General features: G+C 35.4%; 1 protein-coding gene across 1 annotated transcript in view; it reads left to right on the top strand.

Annotated features, from left to right (window-relative positions):
• Nucleotides 1-230: 230 nt before the first annotated feature.
• The window catches only part of WDR19 (WD repeat domain 19), a 38,983-nt gene continuing 21,739 nt past the window's right edge, over nucleotides 231-17,474 (top strand). Inside the window, exons 1-19 of the mRNA XM_009482036.2 lie at nucleotides 231-287; nucleotides 2,016-2,096; nucleotides 3,030-3,142; nucleotides 4,421-4,594; nucleotides 5,800-5,881; nucleotides 6,636-6,797; nucleotides 6,896-7,010; nucleotides 7,759-7,865; nucleotides 8,282-8,404; nucleotides 9,752-9,901; nucleotides 10,452-10,599; nucleotides 11,222-11,426; nucleotides 11,997-12,156; nucleotides 12,763-12,873; nucleotides 13,147-13,256; nucleotides 14,333-14,390; nucleotides 15,311-15,451; nucleotides 15,563-15,645; nucleotides 17,142-17,225. Coding sequence (XP_009480311.2) covers nucleotides 246-287; nucleotides 2,016-2,096; nucleotides 3,030-3,142; nucleotides 4,421-4,594; nucleotides 5,800-5,881; nucleotides 6,636-6,797; nucleotides 6,896-7,010; nucleotides 7,759-7,865; nucleotides 8,282-8,404; nucleotides 9,752-9,901; nucleotides 10,452-10,599; nucleotides 11,222-11,426; nucleotides 11,997-12,156; nucleotides 12,763-12,873; nucleotides 13,147-13,256; nucleotides 14,333-14,390; nucleotides 15,311-15,451; nucleotides 15,563-15,645; nucleotides 17,142-17,225 — 2,249 coding nt within the window. The 5' untranslated portion in view covers nucleotides 231-245. The remainder of the gene's footprint in view (nucleotides 288-2,015; nucleotides 2,097-3,029; nucleotides 3,143-4,420; nucleotides 4,595-5,799; nucleotides 5,882-6,635; nucleotides 6,798-6,895; nucleotides 7,011-7,758; nucleotides 7,866-8,281; nucleotides 8,405-9,751; nucleotides 9,902-10,451; nucleotides 10,600-11,221; nucleotides 11,427-11,996; nucleotides 12,157-12,762; nucleotides 12,874-13,146; nucleotides 13,257-14,332; nucleotides 14,391-15,310; nucleotides 15,452-15,562; nucleotides 15,646-17,141; nucleotides 17,226-17,474) is intronic.

Below are 17,474 nucleotides of genomic sequence, written 5' to 3'. Positions count from 1 at the left end.
GGGAGTAGATTTAAAAAAAAAAAAAAAGACTCTTGAATTTGTAATTGCTCTGATAAGTTGTTTCACATTCTGACAATCTGTGTTTGAGTAGTCAAATAGAGCATATTTCCATCCCAGACTTTTTTTTGTGGTTGTGTTCATTTGTTTTGTATAGGTTTCTTTCTTTTTCAGGTAAGCACACTAAGCGGATTACTTGTGGTTGTTGGAGTACTGAAAACCTTCTGGCTCTAGGCGGTGAAGACAAAATGATTACTATAAGTAATCAGGAAGGGGATACTATAAGACAGGTAGTATTTATAACCCCCATTTGATTTTAAGGCATATATTAATACTCCTGGTTCCTGAGAAAGCTGGGACCTATGAGAGCTTATGCCTTTTCAATCCCACTGCTTTCAAGGACAAGGAGCCTTTGGGAAACCTCATGTAGGATTAGGGCATATCTAAACATCTGAGCCCCTGTGTTATGCAATGTGATTTATGATATTAGAGTCTCTGCAATTCTGCTGTGGTCCTGCCTAAACATGCTTCTCTCTTCCTTGATCCTAATCTGTATCTGTTAGAAGAGGAGCCTATAAGTGCAGTCTTAGGTTGACTTTCTCAGTAGCAGCACAGGACAGCTCTCCCATGGCTGTTCATAAGGTCTTTGGGAAGTACTTTTAGTGTTGGGTTTGCTTTAGATTGGTTGAACAAAGATCTTGCCTCTGATGTGCAAGGATTACTCCTAGGCTGGACGCCATTGCATTGTTGAGAGGCTGATTCCTGTGCTTCCTCCAAGTATGCTCAGATTCTGTAATCAAGCATTCTATTTGCTTACATACATCACAGTCCTTCCAAGCAATGACAGTTGCTGCATAACATGCAAATGAATATAATTCACTTTTTTAACTTTAGTGAACAGTGTTTCACTCAAGATTTTTCAAAGAACAAATCTTTCGTAGTTTATTTCATGTGCTTCCATCTTTATGTCTGAAGATCACAATTGGAGAAGAATACCCTAATATATTTATTAAGGTATGTCTGTGCTTTAAACTAGCTGGCTTAGGTAGTAGAAGCAGTGTAGCAGAGACAGCAGAGACCTAAGAGAGGCTTGCTAATGAGGTTTTGTAACCTTGCTTGCTTATGAGGTTTTGTAACGTCATACTGACTACAAAAGTAACTAGATTGTTATTGCTACCTAAACCAGATCAGGTATATCATATTAAAATGCATTGTAAGTCTTTAACCTGTATGCCTTATTCTTGGTCTTACGCTTCTCCTTAAGTAGGAGAATCCATCTCTCAGTTCTTTGTACAACTGGAATCTCAGTTGCAGCAATACATTGGTTGTTGGTTGCACCTTTGAGGAAAAAAAAAAACACAAATGCTTTGCTCCAGTTTTTCTTTTTATATTAGAATTCTGCCTTTTTATTACTAACATTAAAAACAGTGAGGTTTATGCTGTTTTAAGCTAGTGCTATATTCAGTTTTGTATCTATAATGAATGTTTAAAATATGCATATGTAAACTGGTCACGTTATTAATTTTGTTAATCTTTCAGAGATACTGAAAGTGACTAAAACTTTAGGGGCACCTCCACTTCCCAGCTTTTTATGGAAAGAATAAAAATAAGTATTGCGTTCAATATCTGATTGGAATTTCCTTCTAGACTTATCTAATTAAAAAAAAAAAAATCTTTGAATTTGCATTGGAGTGACCTTGTTTGTACTGCTTCAGTTAGTACCGTCTGTATAGTATCATCTTGCAAGTCGTCTTCCTCATCTGGATCTTTCCTTCTCTATTTGGATTTGTATTTCTAACTGTTTCCTAGATATTTTTTCAGAATATTCTGTGGTAACATGTCATTATGATTCAAACTGCAGTCATGTTTTCTCCAACTTTTTTCTTACTAAATGCAATAACAACTCTATCTATCTATCCTTAACACTAAAATGTACAGGGTAGGAATAATGCTGCTATTTATCATCAGTATTTGCTACATTACCTGTTGATTTCTCAAGCTGAACTTCTTTCTTGCAGACCTCAGTGAGCTCAGATCCCAGTGATATGCAGTTCTCAGTTATGAAGACTGATGAAAGAATATCAACCAGGGAAAGCACAGTAAGAAGTCAATACAAAATACTGCAAAAATTGTTAATCTGATGTTTCAGGGTTTCTGCTGGCAACCAGCATGGGCCAGGAAGCAGTTTGTTCCTCCTTGACTTAAAATTTGGTGTTGAAGATTTTTTTTTTTTCTTTTCCAAAACTTTCCTTTAAAGTAAAGCCATACCCCTTTGTTCATTAAGAATGTGTTCATGAAAATTGCAGTGGTTAGCAATGTGACAGATAACGGAGCAGTTTTGCAGTGGTAGTTAACATAATAGATGGAGATGTATGCAGGGACTTAAATACATACAATATAAATACAGAACAGTATATGCAATGTGGCAGATGGAAATGGAGCAGGATTGTCAAAATTGCAGAGATGCTGCCTTTCAGAGGGCAGATTTTCAGCTGTCAGTTTTGGGAACAGGTCATCGCTGTCTAGGTTTTCATCTTACGCAAACCTCAGCATCAATGAGACTAAAAGCCCCAGTGTCAGCCTTCTGGCTGGAATTGTCTTTCTGTCTTTGAAGTCTCAGCAAGTTACCTGAGATAGCAGTGTTGTGATAGTCTTCCATTCAACCTCCCAGATAAAAATTCTGTGAATCAAAAAACACATCATAGTTCAAGTGAGAGTAGTCCAGCAGGATAACTCCATGTGACCTGCTGCCTTTTCCTCTGAGGAAATGGAGATGATTTAATGCTTCTGTAGGGAAAAGTCTTGAATTTGAGATGTGTGTTCTGATGGGCTTGCATTTAGATCTGTGAACCACTGGCTCACAATATCCTGAAAATCTCTTCTGCTGTTGATAAAGATTCAGAATTCAGGTCTGTGAGATTCTTAAGGATTATTGAAAGACTAAAATCTCACCTTTTAGTGAAGATGTAGGGCCTTATTTTAAAGTGATGCCATTCTTATTAAGTTAATTTTTTTTTTTTATTCATTGGCAGGTAAGTGTAGTGGTCGGCAAGAAGACTCTCTTTCTTTTTAATTTGAATGATCCTGATAACCCGATTGATCTGAAATTTCAGCAGCCTTATGGCAGTATTGTAACCTACAGATGGTGAGCAGAACTTTCTTAATGAAGCGTTCTAGTATTAAGCTGAAGATTTTCCCAGTAGTTCTGATAAATGCTGGAAAAGAAATCATATATCCCTTGTTTACACTGGATTTTTCTTGGATGTATTGTAGCCTTTTTAATAATTCTTTTCCAAAAACAAAGAAGTCTATATTTTGTAATTGTTTTACTTGAAAATTCAATGGCTGTAAAAGCAGTATTTTCAAATATAGTTGCTGTTGGCATGCTCAGTTTTAGAACACTAATACTGTTGCTGTCCTGACAGTAGATTAAACTGAGGGTTTTATAGATTGTTTTCTGTTTGGATGAGTAACTGATGAAAGAGCTAGGGGTGGAGTTGCATCTTTCAGCTATTTTGTTGGTTTACAAAGTTGTGCAAAGTTCTTGTAGCCTCCCTGTTATGTAATCCAGTTGGTAATGTTCCTTTGAAGAAATCCCAAGCTAGAAGTTTGAACTCTGTACCCAAAAAGTAGCTGTACTGTTTCTGTATCTTTGAATCATGACACCGTATCTTTTAATGCCTGTTCAGTCAACGTGGAATTGACATTTATCCCTTTACACTACAACTGTGTAAGAAAACCCTGTAGCTATATGCTGCTTAATTTATGGCCACATGTCTAACAAGGCATACCTGGGCTATTGGCCTTACAATGATTTTTTTGCAACTAAGCTGATGGGATATTGTTTATATTCATCCTTACGTGCTGTAACTATTTCTGTCTTAACCTCATTATTTCTACTTGACACTATGAAAAGTAAACAGTCTCTTCACAAATACAGATTGTAGCTTTGGTACTTCCACTGTGTTTGCAGTAGTATGCCTTAAAGGCACAGTGACTGGCATTATTATTTTTAGCATAGCTTTGATGGGACCAAGTCAGCCAGAAGCTTGGAATGGAAGTTTCCATCTTCTGGCATGCTTATTCCAATGAAGGTACCAGAGGTCTTTCTCCTGGCATCACTGCCATGTACGCAGCTTGCTGAAAGTAAAGTGGCATTATAGAATGTAGAAGAGAGAATAAAGATGACTTACGAGTGAACTCTGGGCACAGACATGTTTTTGTCCTTTAAGAATCTTTGGTTGTTTTTCACTTGATCTATTTTATACTATATTGTTCTACATAATATATCTAAATTCCCATAATTTGATTATTTTTCCTATTAAAGGGAGGCATTGACAGTTACCCCTGTAGCCTGAAAATGCATTTTGCGTATTGCGTAAACAGATCTCTTTTCTTAATTGTTGGGTTTTTTTTGTAACAGGTATGGTGATGGCTACATTATGATTGGTTTCTCACGAGGGTGTTTTGTAGTCATTTCTACACACATTCGTGAGATAGGTCAAGAAATCTTTCAAGCTCATAATCATAAGGATAATCTAAGCAGCATTGCTATATCACAGTCATTAAACAAAGCTGCATCATGTGGAGACAATTGGTAAGTGGTAGTTTTATACATAACGAATGGAATTCATGTCACATAACTGTAGCTGTTAGGCATTAAAGCTGGGCTCTCTAAGGCTTCAAGCCTCCCGAAGAAGTCAGTGCAGAGAAGGTGAGATGAATTGCTGTGTGGATCTGCCCCTGCCTAAAGTTAGGAGAAGCTAACTTTGACCAAATCTCTGCAGTTGTAATTAACTTTATTGTAATTAATTTGTAAACAAACAAACAGAATTAGTATAGATTTTTCCTTTTGATTCTTTCTTTTCCTACTCTGTTACTTGGCTACAAAAATGTCCAAATTTCTTTACTGTGATTTATTGATTGGACATAAACATCTGCTTAGCAGTAGGAGAACAATTCATTTAAAGTTGTACTGACTATGCTGATATCCTGACACCCTCCTCCCTGGTGTTTGGTCTTACCTGCAATCTAGACAAAAGTATAAATGTGTAAGCAATTAAGGGAAAAAATAGTTAAAGAGATTGGAGTTTTTCCAAAATATGCTGTGCATATGTTACAATATCTCCTTTAGCTCCTTGTCTGCTACTCCCTGATTCTGTGATACCTGAATTCTTCAGCGAAAAAGGAGCTGAGTGATGGTAGGAGTCAGACCGTTCTGTCTGTCCTCAGTGCTGTGTATGACCTTAACAGACTGATGATTTAAGACACTTGCACATCAAGAGTGGTATAACTATGAGCAAAACATGGTGCAACTTCAAGCACTTCAGCTGTTGTATTATTTCTTTAAGGGATTCTTTAGCATATATGGAGTAACGTGACAGCATAGGTAAACTCACTCTGTCCCTTCTAATGTGAAGCAGGACTGAAAGCTAGTTTTTTGCATCTGTGATTCAAGCAGTGTTTGTCCACCAGGTATGTGTTTTTAACCTAACCTGTATTGTAACAGGTCAAAAGAGAATAATAGTGTGTGTTTCTCACCCCTGAGTTCTTTTGAATTGGATTTGTGCCTTTTCCTCAAATTTTAGTTCTCTGAGCAAATCTTTTTGTACAGTGATAGCGATACACTATTTAGAGTGATGGGTAACAATGAGTGTGTGTTGCTCTTTAGGAAACAGAAGGCATTTTGCATTTGCACTCTATTTTTTGCTCCATTAGGCTGTCTTGATTGGGTTGGGTTTCTTCCAATTTATGATGACTGAGATTTATATTAGTGAGAATGACTGTTTATTTTTGTTTTAGCATTAAAATCCATGATCTGTCAGACCTGAGAGAAATGTATGCCATAATAAACTTGGATGATGAAAACAAAGGTATGTTAACAGTCTCCACAAGGATAGAAATTTTTACAAATTAAGTAAAACAGAATTTTGATGTAAACAGATGACACTGTTTACATGAGTGAAAGTACTGTTGGAAAAACTGTGTAAATATAGAATTTATCATAAATTCCTTCTTTCCCAACTTGTATTTGTTAGGTGACCCATAGCAAAATGGGGACATATTTTATTTTATCTGTTCAAAGTATAGAGAAGTACAGCTCTCAGAATATTTGATCAGTTAAGTGTTTTTGTTTTTTGAATCTATAAAACAGTATACTCAGATTACTAAAATAATATACTTCACTGGTTTCTCCTTCTTTCCATGGGTTTTTTGTGCTTTTCAGCATCTCTTGTACTGACATATGATACTTCATCTGTTCTCATCCTGGTACACAGGATTTGTGCCTGTTACTTCCAGAACATTGTTACACGACTATGTTCTTGGGTAATGAGTTACCACCATTATGTCCTCTTGTACTGTCTGTAAATACTTCAGTTATTGTCAAGTCTTCACTCTTTGGAAAATGCTAAATCAGTAAATTAGGGTATGGTTTGCGCGATTCCAGTAAATCTTGGAATTATATTAATTGGTTATGTTTGAGTACCTTAGTACATATATTCCTAGGTATGAATTCCTACCATTTTCACATTTTAAAGCAAAATAATTTTTTCTTGGTTAAAAGAAAGTTAAAGAAAGGAATTTTTTTTTTTTCCCCCCCCAAAAAAAAACTTGTGAATGTTTTAGGTGTAGATCAGCTGGCTTGGACAGATGATGGACAGTTGTTGGCAGTATCTACACGAAGAGGATCCCTCCATGTTTTCTTGACAAAGCTTCCAATCCTTGGAGATGCTTGCAGTACACGGATTGCATACCTCACTTCTCTTCTTGAAGTTACTATAGCCAATCATGTGGAGAGAGTATGCTAACCTCTTCCTTTTAAACTTCATTTAGCTATAAGTAAAGTAAGTATTAATAGTGGATGAAAATTGTTTTATTTTGTTTTGTTTTCTTACAGGAGCTACCAGTCACAGTCTCTGTTGAAGTAGAGCCCAGTTTTGTTGCTATTGGTGTTTATCATTTGGCCGTAGGAATGAACAATCGGGCTTGGTTTTATGCACTTGGAGAGAATAGTAAGCATAAATTTAGTTCTCTTAAAACTACTGCATCATTGTGTCTTAGTTTATGAATTCAGTATTGTGTTTTGCAGTTCTGGACGTTCCACATTGTACAATAAGAACTTGAATTGCCATATGGTCCTGTTAGGACTGGATAATGATCTTCACAAATGGAAGCAGTTATGACAAGGCATTGTAAATAATAGAAATAAAACTTAAGGTTTAAGGTATTGGTAATGAAATGTAGAATGTTTCTTTTTTGGGGTTCTTTTCAGTTCATGTTGTTAACCAATGAAGGACTTTCAGGCTTTTAAGATGTTATTTGACCGTGTCTTTAAATACTAAGTTTGGTAAAGTACCTAGGGACTGTATGATCAGAGGGTTTAAATTCTCAGTTTGGTAGATGTTTATGTTGTTTGTGTGGCATAAGGTAAAAAAAAAAAAAAATGCTATGTTCAAATTTTAGACAGTGGCTTTAAAGCTTTCATGTCTCTCTAAGAATCACCTTTTTTGACTAATAATAAATTAATCAAAACCGTAAGAATACTAGTCAGAATTGCATAGGAAAAGAGTTTCTTTTGTAATTTCTAACCCGTTCTCTGACTGCTAAGAAGAAAGTGTCTTTACATGTGACTTGTCCCCTCTCTGCTTGGTTGTGAGTTTTTCACATCTGGTTACTCAGCTGCAAATTTAGATGATGATAAGTGAAGACCTATACAAAATCAAAATATTTTTACCTTTTCTTTTCTGTTTGAATTTTCAGATGTAAAAAAGCTTAAAGATGTGGAGTACCTGGGGACAGTAGCAAGTATGCACCTTAATTCTGATTATGCTGCTGCTCTCTTTGAGGGTAAAGTCCAGTTGCATATGGTAAGAGCTCTGGCAATTTGGAGTGCTGAACTAATGAGTTGATCTAAGCTGAACAAGTTAATATAATTTTAAAAATGAGAGGAAATGGAGTGATCTTCAGTTAATGGAGATAAAAATTTAAAATTCTTTAGAATTTTTTTGCTGGCTAATTAAAATATAAAGCTGAGTTCCTGTAGACTTTAGAAATACAACCTAGTCTAGAACAGGTGAAGAAAAGGTGTTTTCTTGTGAACTGTTTAACAAATTTTATTTTAAAACTCCCTGTGGGAATGTGACAGAAGCAGATGCTGGGTTTTTAAGGGATGCACATGCAAGTTTGTTTTCATCTCATGTCCTTACAGTTTGATACAGGCAAAACTATGATACCTCATTGTTAACAGTGGAGTGTTTCAGTTCATTCTGTTCTTTATATTTAGATAGAAAGTGAAGGTTTGGATGCTCAGGAAGAACGAGAAACTCGACTCTTCCCAGCAGATGATGATAAATACCGAATTTTGTGCCATGCTTTAACTAATGACTTCCTCATATATGGTACAGATGTGAGTATTACTTCTGTTTTTAAAGATCTTTTTAGATAGAATATATTTCTATCTGAATTATTTGGTTTATTGCTCATAGTTTTAGCAAAAAAATTGTGCTTCCGAGAAGTTTACAGTGGATTGTTTTCTATGCAAGAACTTTATGCAAATACAGTCAAAATTGCATCCAACTTCCTTTACTGTTGCATTTATATGAGATACATTGTCAGGAAGGTTAAGTTTTGCTTTTACTAGTGTTTGTTGCAAAACACTGATTCTAATAGCAGAATTTCATTCTGTTGCAATACCGAGGGGGTTGGCAATCAAACTGTCTTCCAGATGCAAGAAAAAACATAGCACTTGCCTTGCAAATTTGTTGATTTAGGTGGTGATGGGATAGATATGGACAAAAAGGTACTGAGATAAACGAGCATTGTAGCATAAATGGAAGTATTGACTTTCTCTTTGGGCAAAGGCTTCAATAGTATTTTTTTAAGGTGCTTCAACAAAGATAGGAATTAGGAGGGCGCTGAAGAAGAACGTGAACATGCTCATGGATTTTTCCAGAGATTTTCCTGTGCATGAGGGGTAGTTTCTTTCCTTTTAGTATTTTCTGGCACTGGGAATACAGGGCACATTTGGCATTGTAGTATTGTGCTCCTTGTGACACAGACTGATGTACTGACCTTCCAGAGGAAAGGCAGAATCACTATCTCTAGTGTTATCACTGGTTTAATAATTCAGTTTTGCAGCAGTTGAGGGCTTTCCCACCTCCTCAGCACCTAAACTGGTACTGATAAATTTGAAGGACTAAATTCACAGCTGATCAATTTGATGTGTGCAAATTTTACAATTGACTTCAAAAGCTGCCTTTTACTTTCATTGTACTACTTTGTGCAACACTGATTAAATATAACATTAATCACAAATCAGTTTGATTGCTTTTCTCCCCTGAATTAGGTACATCTGTTCTTAAGAATGTGTAGTTCTTCCTTGGAGGCAAATTTTTCAGCTTTGTTTGAAGGTTAAGCTTCTCTCAGCAGCAAGGCAGGCATTTCCCCTGTTTAGAGAACTACACAGTAAATACAGCTTGTCTCCGCAAAGCAGAGCGAGATAAACAACAAAAACAACAGAAACCCCCTCAAACCTCCAACAGCTCTCCCCACCCCCCCAGAAAGCTTCAAGTTTTCCTGTCCTGCCCAAAACCAGCTGTGAATGAAAAAGGAAGCCAAAAACCCACCTGGAAGTATTTTTCTTTAAACTCTCTTCATGCTCAGCAGTCTAAGATGGGAGAAACTACAACCAAGTTCATTATCTACTTGCCACTTACTGATGTCATTATTAGCTTTTTCTGTTATTTCTCATTAGACTGGACTTATTCTTTATTTCTACATTGAAGACTGGCAATATGTGAATGAATATCGGCATCCTGTCAGCGTGAGAAAAATTTTTCCAGATCCCAGTGGAACCAGATTGGCTTTCATAGATGACAAAAGTGATGGCTTTGTCTATTGTCCAGTAAGTTAGTGTGGGATAGCCATACAAGTACATTTACAAGCATGCTTTTCAACTATATAGTGTTTTTAATAGAGAATGAAGAAGCTTTTATCACTCCAACATGTATGCTGGTGGAAGAAATTGCCAAGGAATCTTTAAGATAACTTAATGGTAATGTGAGGAAATAAAATCTGTCATAGTAGATCAGGACAATTTCATTATACTAAATTCCTGATCAGTAATTTTCAGAAATGTATGTGTTTGTGTATTCAAATACAGATATTTTAGCCTGTTAACAAGCACTGCCAGTTTCACTGCCTGTCCCCATACCTTTTTTTCTAAGAAAAGTAAATAACATTTATATAATGTGCATTTTCTCCATTTACTTCCCTTCTGAATTAAACTATTATGTTATTCAGAGTCCCTGCTTATAAGAAAACTTTTTCTTAATACAGTTTTCATATTTCTGCACTATTTATATTCTTTTTTTATTTTTAATCATAGCCAGGATGAATATTTAGTTTGTCTCCTTAGTCACTTGCTAGTAGTTTTACTTTTGCATTATTTTTAGGTAAATGATTCATTATATGAGATTCCAAACTTCTCACCCACTATTAAAGGAATCCTGTGGGAAAACTGGCCAATGGATAAAGGTGTTTTTGTTGCTTTTGATGATGATAAAGTGTACACTTATGTTTTTCATAAGGATGCCATTCAAGGTACTGTAAATGCTTTTAAAAACTTACTCACTATTTTAGTTAATAAAGTAAAACATGTTCTGAGTCTTCACTTGTCTTAAATATTTTTGTAACTGCCTGTAAAAATAAATAGTACTATAGAAGTTTTGAAGTGCAACCCATGAACAGAAAACTAGTTGCTTTGTAGGTTTCTCTGTAAAGCTCCAACAAGGCATTTTGGTGTTAACTCCCTAAGCCTCTTGCTGTTACAATCTTTCATCTGAAATCTACACATTATGCTTCAATTGTATTTTGAAATGTTCATGAGAAAATCTTAGGATCAGGGTGACAAAACGTGTATTCACTTACACTGTTAACCGAAATTGTAATCATAGCAATTTCTGTATTTGTGACAGAGAAACATTAAGAAATTTATCTACAAACATTTGGAAAATGACCTTACTAGTTTAGAAGATTTAAGTTATGTATATTTATTTTACTGAAAAATATGCACTGTAGAGTAGATTGTGACTACCAGAATTAGAGACCTTGAATTAACGCCCTGCAAATCTACATTATTTTAGTTTTGACTGCTTGCTACACTTTTTACCATGCAGGGATTTTTTAAATAATGTCTTCTTTTCTTTCTGATCTTTGAATCTAGGATCAAAGATAATTTTGGCAGGTGGCACGGAAGTCCCCTTTTCCCATAAACCTTTGTTGTTGTATAATGGAGAATTAACTTGTCAGACTCAGAGTGGGAAAACAAACAATATCTATCTAAGCACTCACAGTTTCCTTGGCAATTTGAAAGACTTTGGACCTAATGAGCTGACACAAATGCTTACTCAGACTTTAATGTTGAAAAGGTACATCTGTGTTTTAATTATATTGTGTAAATTGTTTTCTTCTGTGTTTTATAGCTCAATACGGCATATCCTGGTGATTTAGAAATGTCATGCTGAATATTGATAAATTAGATTGATCCATGACTCCATGTAGCTGCCTATGCAGACCAAGCAAAATAAGTGACCCCGTGGTGCTTTATTTGTTTTTCCACTGTCAAGTAAAAGCTGAAGCAATTTTTTTCAAGACTGATTCGGGGTTCTATGACAGTGGCTCTTCCAAAACTGGCTGAAGGTGCTTCTTGCATACTCCCCTCCCACTGTAATGAAGCAATGCAAAATCAGTATCATGGAAAGAATGCCAGAGTAGGGAAAGCAGATGGTTTCCTGAAAAAGTGTGTCAGAAACAGGAGAAACAGAACTGTAAGTTATGCATTTCTATTTCTCCTTTCTTTCTGATACATCTCTCTCTCCATGGCTTAGAAGTAAATGCTTTTTACATTTTCCCTACTGTAGTATTAGGGGGAAAAAAGTGTTGAGAGGGAATTTTAGGTACAAATAATACTAGTTTTAAATGCACTTTACATTCTATAGGTTTTCTGAAGCATGGGAGGTGTGCAGACTTCTGAATGACCAGTCTTGTTGGAATGAGCTGGCCAAAGCTTGCTTACACCATATGGAGGTGGATTTTGCAATACGTGTTTATCGGACATTTGGTAATGCTGGGATGGTGATGTCACTAGAGCAAATAAAGGTAAAATGTAAACCCCCTTTTAAATAGGAAATACGGTGATTTAATTCTTCTTTAAGAATTGCTGAATTCTTATTTTTGTGGGGATTTTGGTTTCTTTTAAATAGAAGGTGAGTTATTTTCAACGGAGTTAATGGTTATAGAGGAGAAAGCATCCACGCTACATAACTCTTGCTTGGTTTTCTGTTGAAGTGGTTGCAGTCTCTACTGGAATGGACAACATTCTTTTCTGCATTTGCAGAATATATTCGTCTTGGGCATTTGGAGGCTCTTTTTTCCTTTGTAATTTTTGAGAAAATGTTTAAGGCCACTATTATTATTTAAAAAATAAAACAAAACAAAACCAGATTGTATTTATACATCTAAAAGTGTGCATGAAATAGTACCTTAAAAATATACTTCTGCAATTTGCTGATTTTAGACAGTGTAAGCTGTAGTGGCTTTGAGCTACAGTAAGAAAGTGAGGGCTTTTTCTGGTTTGTAGAATCCAATACACATGGTTGTAAAATGTAAGGATATTTTGGTTTACTGTGCTTACTAGATTATGTTACTTATAACGACTTTTTTTTTCTTTTGGACTACTTTTGCACCTATCATATCTTTTTACAGGGAATAGAAGACCACAACCTTTTAGCAGGACATCTTGCCATGTTTACTAGTGATTTTAATCTGGCTCAGGATTTATATCTGGCATCCTCCCGTCCTATTGCTGCACTTGAGGTATTCATTTAAGATGTGTAAATTTTTTTCTGCTGTTTTCATCTCTGCCTTAATGTTGGAATATTTTACCTTCTGATAATTCTGCCCTTTTATTGTTTTGTTCTTGCCATTGTGTGACTGACACATTATTTTAGGATGAATGTCTCTCACTCAAATTGTCTGAATCTTTCTAGAATACTAGCTCTATAGTTGTATTTAGAATAATATAAAGTTCATATTAGAATTCAGAATTTGATACTTGCATCATGAAATGTTACTGTTCTTTGTTAATAGATGCGAAAAGACTTGCAACACTGGGACAGTGCACTTCAGCTGGCTAAGCGTTTGGCCCCAGACCAAATCCCTTTCATATCAAAGGAATATGCAATGCAGCTTGAATTCACGTACGTTTTCCTGTAAAGTTGCAGTGTGAGAATATTAAACCAATACTCATGCTTATTAGAAGAACATAAAATTGAGATACTTCAGTTGACTGCATTGCTGCAAGAGGATTCTGTGAGTTCTTGTAGCTATAGTACAAGGAAGAGTAGTTTTGTAAAGAATACTTCATGCTAGAGATATATGTTAGCAAATAATACTTTTGATTAATTTCAGTATATGTGGGTTCTTCACAACTGGTAGGTCCACTATATAATAATATCATCTACTAAATAAATACTTTGTTGCAGGCAAGTGCTTGGGAAACAGAAAGTTCACACCATTTAACACTTCTTGCATTGGACAAAAGCCTTGCCTTTTGCCTGTCTTTCCTTATATACCCAGTAGCCTTCATTTTCTTGTATTTTAGGTAGAGGAGTGTCAAATTTCAGGGCTGCCAGTCCCTGAAAGAGAGAAGGTATTAACCATTTGCCATGATTTTAAAGTCTATTTTATAGCTAATTCTTCCCAGATGAAACCTGGCCTGTTTAATGTCTAAACCAAGAGGAAAAACTTTATTAATGGAGTTTTTAGACAACTCCTTCCCCCTGGCAGTGCCCCTGCCACTGAGAGGACACTTGTTGGTCACAGAAAGGAAGGAATGGAGGCAGCTGAAGCAATGCAACCATCTGTAACTTGAGTTCTGAAGGTACTTAAGGAAAAAAAACTGCCTTTGTTTTTATGTTATGAAAATTCTAAATCATTTTAGAAGGTTAGTTTCATTTATCTTCCAAAATGTGGAAGTAAAGATGAGATTATTGAGGTGTATTGTGCAGATAGATTCTTTGCCTGTCTTTCAAGGGAGGTTTATTGGTCTCAGTATAACAGAATTGAGAGATGGACTGCCTCTTTGACTAACAGCTTGATGAAGTGCATGGGAAGTGCCATGACATACTGTGTAACTGTCCATCTTTTGCATACTTTACATCCTTGTATGGAGTTGTTATGTCTAAAGCAAGACATGCATAATCTGTGTGGTAGGAAGGTAACCATCTCTTCCTATTAAAAATATTCTTCCATATAACTTCCAATTTTCTTTTAGGGGTGATTATATTAATGCTCTGGCACATTATGAGAAGGGAATCACTGGAAACAATGAGGTAATTCCTTTTTAGTAATGATAGCATTTGTACTATCATTAAGTAGGCATGTTTCAGACTCATTTGAATTCAGATTTTTTTTATTCAGCTCTAAATCTATATGACTATTACTTTTGGGATAGTAGTCTTTGCACTTCTCTTATTTTTAATATACATAATGATGCTTTCTCTAGGTATAAAGCAGTATTGGTGTTGTATTAACATGGCATAACTAGACTTAGGTTTTTGTAATTTGAGCAGTTTCATAATAGATGTGCGAATGTTAGAGAAAATATTGCTAGGATTTTCATTGTTACAACAAAAGTCCTAATTATACCTTCCGTTCTTTAATGAATTCTTATCTATGTAAAGACAAGCAAGGATTGTGTTAGAACATAAACATGATATTAAGTAGATCATCCCTTATTATGGCATCATTTCCCCTAATACTTGCAAACTGTATGAATTATGAAGCAGCTTAAATCGTAATAGGGGAACATAATAGGGGAAACAGCAATGTTTTCTGAATTCAAGCCATTTGGCTTTATGAAACATCAGTGGCCTTACCGTCTTTAAAAAAAAAAAAAAAAAAAGAAATCTGCTTGTAGTTTCTCTTTTTCTCTACTGTTGGTTTTGGAGGAAAGGAGAGTAGTACTGAGCTGTCTGTAAAACAGATTTTTCTCATGTATGCTTGGTCTGGACAGATCTTGTAAGTAAAATGTAAAAATTAAAGAGAAAGCTTAAGAACAAAACTAAGCTGTGTTCTTCTAAATAAGTGACAGCTGCAGCTAAGCAAGAATTTTGAGACAAAAATAGATTTAACTAAGTCCATGTACTGTTTTGTTAATTTGTTTCAGTGCTTGGTTGCTGTGGCTTTTGTGACCTGATATTTCTGATGTATCATGTATAGTTACTGCTTTTCATTTCATTGCCAGTACCAGGAACATGATGAAGCTTGCCTTGCTGGAGTGGCTCAAATGTCCATTCGAATGGGTGATATCCGTCGAGGGGTAAACCAGGCCATTAAACATCCCAGTAGGTTACTAAAAAGAGACTGTGGAGCTATTCTGGAGAGTATGAAGGTATTCAAAAGAGCTAATAAAGCTAAGGCTGAATATGTGAATTCATTAAGCTATTTATGTATTTGTAATCTTAATTTAGAAATTATATTTTAACGATTTCCAATATTGTAGCAATTTTCAGAAGCTGCTCAGCTGTATGAAAAGGGACAATATTATGACAAGGCAGCATCAGTATACATCCGGTGTAAAAACTGGTAAGTACAGGTTTCAGGGAAGTGTTATATTTCAGAGGACTTGCTGTGGTGCTCTTTGGAAAGGAATGATGCTCTGAATAGCACAAATGTCTCATTAATTATGTTTCATTGATTTTATTGTTTCCTCCCCCAAGCTTAAACAAGAACAATGGTCTCTCAGAATCTTAACATTATTTTAAATATAGTCTTACTGTAAATGGGAGATAGTCTTCCTTTTTTCTTTTTTTTTTGTATTATGTTTGAAGTTACTTGCAGTTTCGAGTCCTCTGTGTGTGTGTGCATGTGTGCACTGAACTTAGTAATTAATTTGTGTAGTTACTATTTAGTTCATTAAATTTCTTCAGTTATAAAATACATAGCTGAGACTGGATATTCGGACAGTTGGAAATGATTCTAAGTTGCTGGTTCAAGTAGAGTCTGTATCATGAGCAGTCAAAATTGCTGGCATTAAGTTTAATACCTTTTTAATTTTTTTTAAGTGAATTTGATTATTGTTAAGTTTCCAGTGGAAAAGTACAATTTACTGAGAGATTTAAGGGCTTAATTCTTGCCTAATTACATTTTATGGACTTCTAATATTAAGAGCTGATTGGAGCAGAGATCAGAAAGACCTCTCTTTCATACAAGTGCTCTAAAAATTAGGTTGGAATATTATGTTCATTTGCTAAGGAAAATTTTATTCCATCATAGAAGTGTCAGTAACATCAGAATGGACCAAGAGGACACTTCGTTAAGTAGGGTAGCTTGCATACAATGATAGCCTTGATTTGGAAAGTGGGAGGTACAAGCTTTGGAAGGTACAAGCAGAAGCAGGTTCAGTTTGGGGAGTGCTCTGTCTTTTAGGCAGTGAGGTGAGATTTAAGGTCAGCCTCTCTTCAGTCTCTCCTATCCTTTGTCTTGAAAGGCCCACTGCTTAGATTGCTGGCTTTTATAGATCGTATCACTGTGTGCAACTCCTGAAGGTAGATTTATGGAAGGACTGACAAAATTCTGTGTTCCTCCACACTCTGCTGTTATGGATGTTGTCGCTCAGAAAATCTGGTTCTAATTGCCTAGAGTCCTCTGTACCCCTGTGGCCTTAAGCACCCAATCACAGGAGTAATCCCAACTGTACCTGTACTGGTGGTCTTTTGTACTCTTTTGCGCATTCTTTCAGGTTACAGTTTTAATACTGTGCTGCTTCTGTAGATTAATTAGAGAATACTGGAGGTAAAAATTGTTGGTCTGGTACTTCTTATGCTCGTACATCTCAAACTTAAAAAGGAGAAGATACTGTCCTTCTTTAAGCCTGTATGTTCATGAAGAAGTCTATAATTTCCAGTTCTTATATCTGTAAAGTGCATCTTTTTGATTAAAGTGCCTTCAAAGCTTATACATTATGTCCAGTTACTACTTTTTTAGCCTCTTTTTCAGTGTTGATATCAATATGCCTGTTTTACTGGAGAAAACTTGAAACCAGATATATTTATTAAATAACTATTATCTTGTCTTTCTAGGGCAAAGGTTGGTGAACTTCTTCCTCAAGTTTCATCTCCAAAGATTCACCTACAATATGCAAAGGCCAAAGAAGCAGATGGCAGGTGTGTTTGAATGCTTATCTTTTTTTATAAAACATGTTATTGTTGTTGTTATTATATATTACTCATTTTGTAAAATAAATTAAAAGACAGACTTCAAATTTTGCATCAAATAGCCTTCTGAAAATGGATTCTGAAATATGTAAACTTAGAGTATTGTGTAAAGATTTTAAAAATAATCTAAGGACTTTCTACTAGTATCAAAGATATGATTCTAATTGTTTGTTTTCCCGTCTAAGCTTTAATATCTTT

The sequence above is a fragment of the Pelecanus crispus genome, chromosome 4, assembly GCF_030463565.1.
Source record: "Pelecanus crispus isolate bPelCri1 chromosome 4, bPelCri1.pri, whole genome shotgun sequence".
Taxonomy (NCBI): Eukaryota; Metazoa; Chordata; class Aves; order Pelecaniformes; family Pelecanidae; genus Pelecanus; species Pelecanus crispus.
The sequence above is the reverse complement of the archived record's forward strand: the minus strand, read 5'-3'. Positions and strand labels throughout refer to the sequence as shown.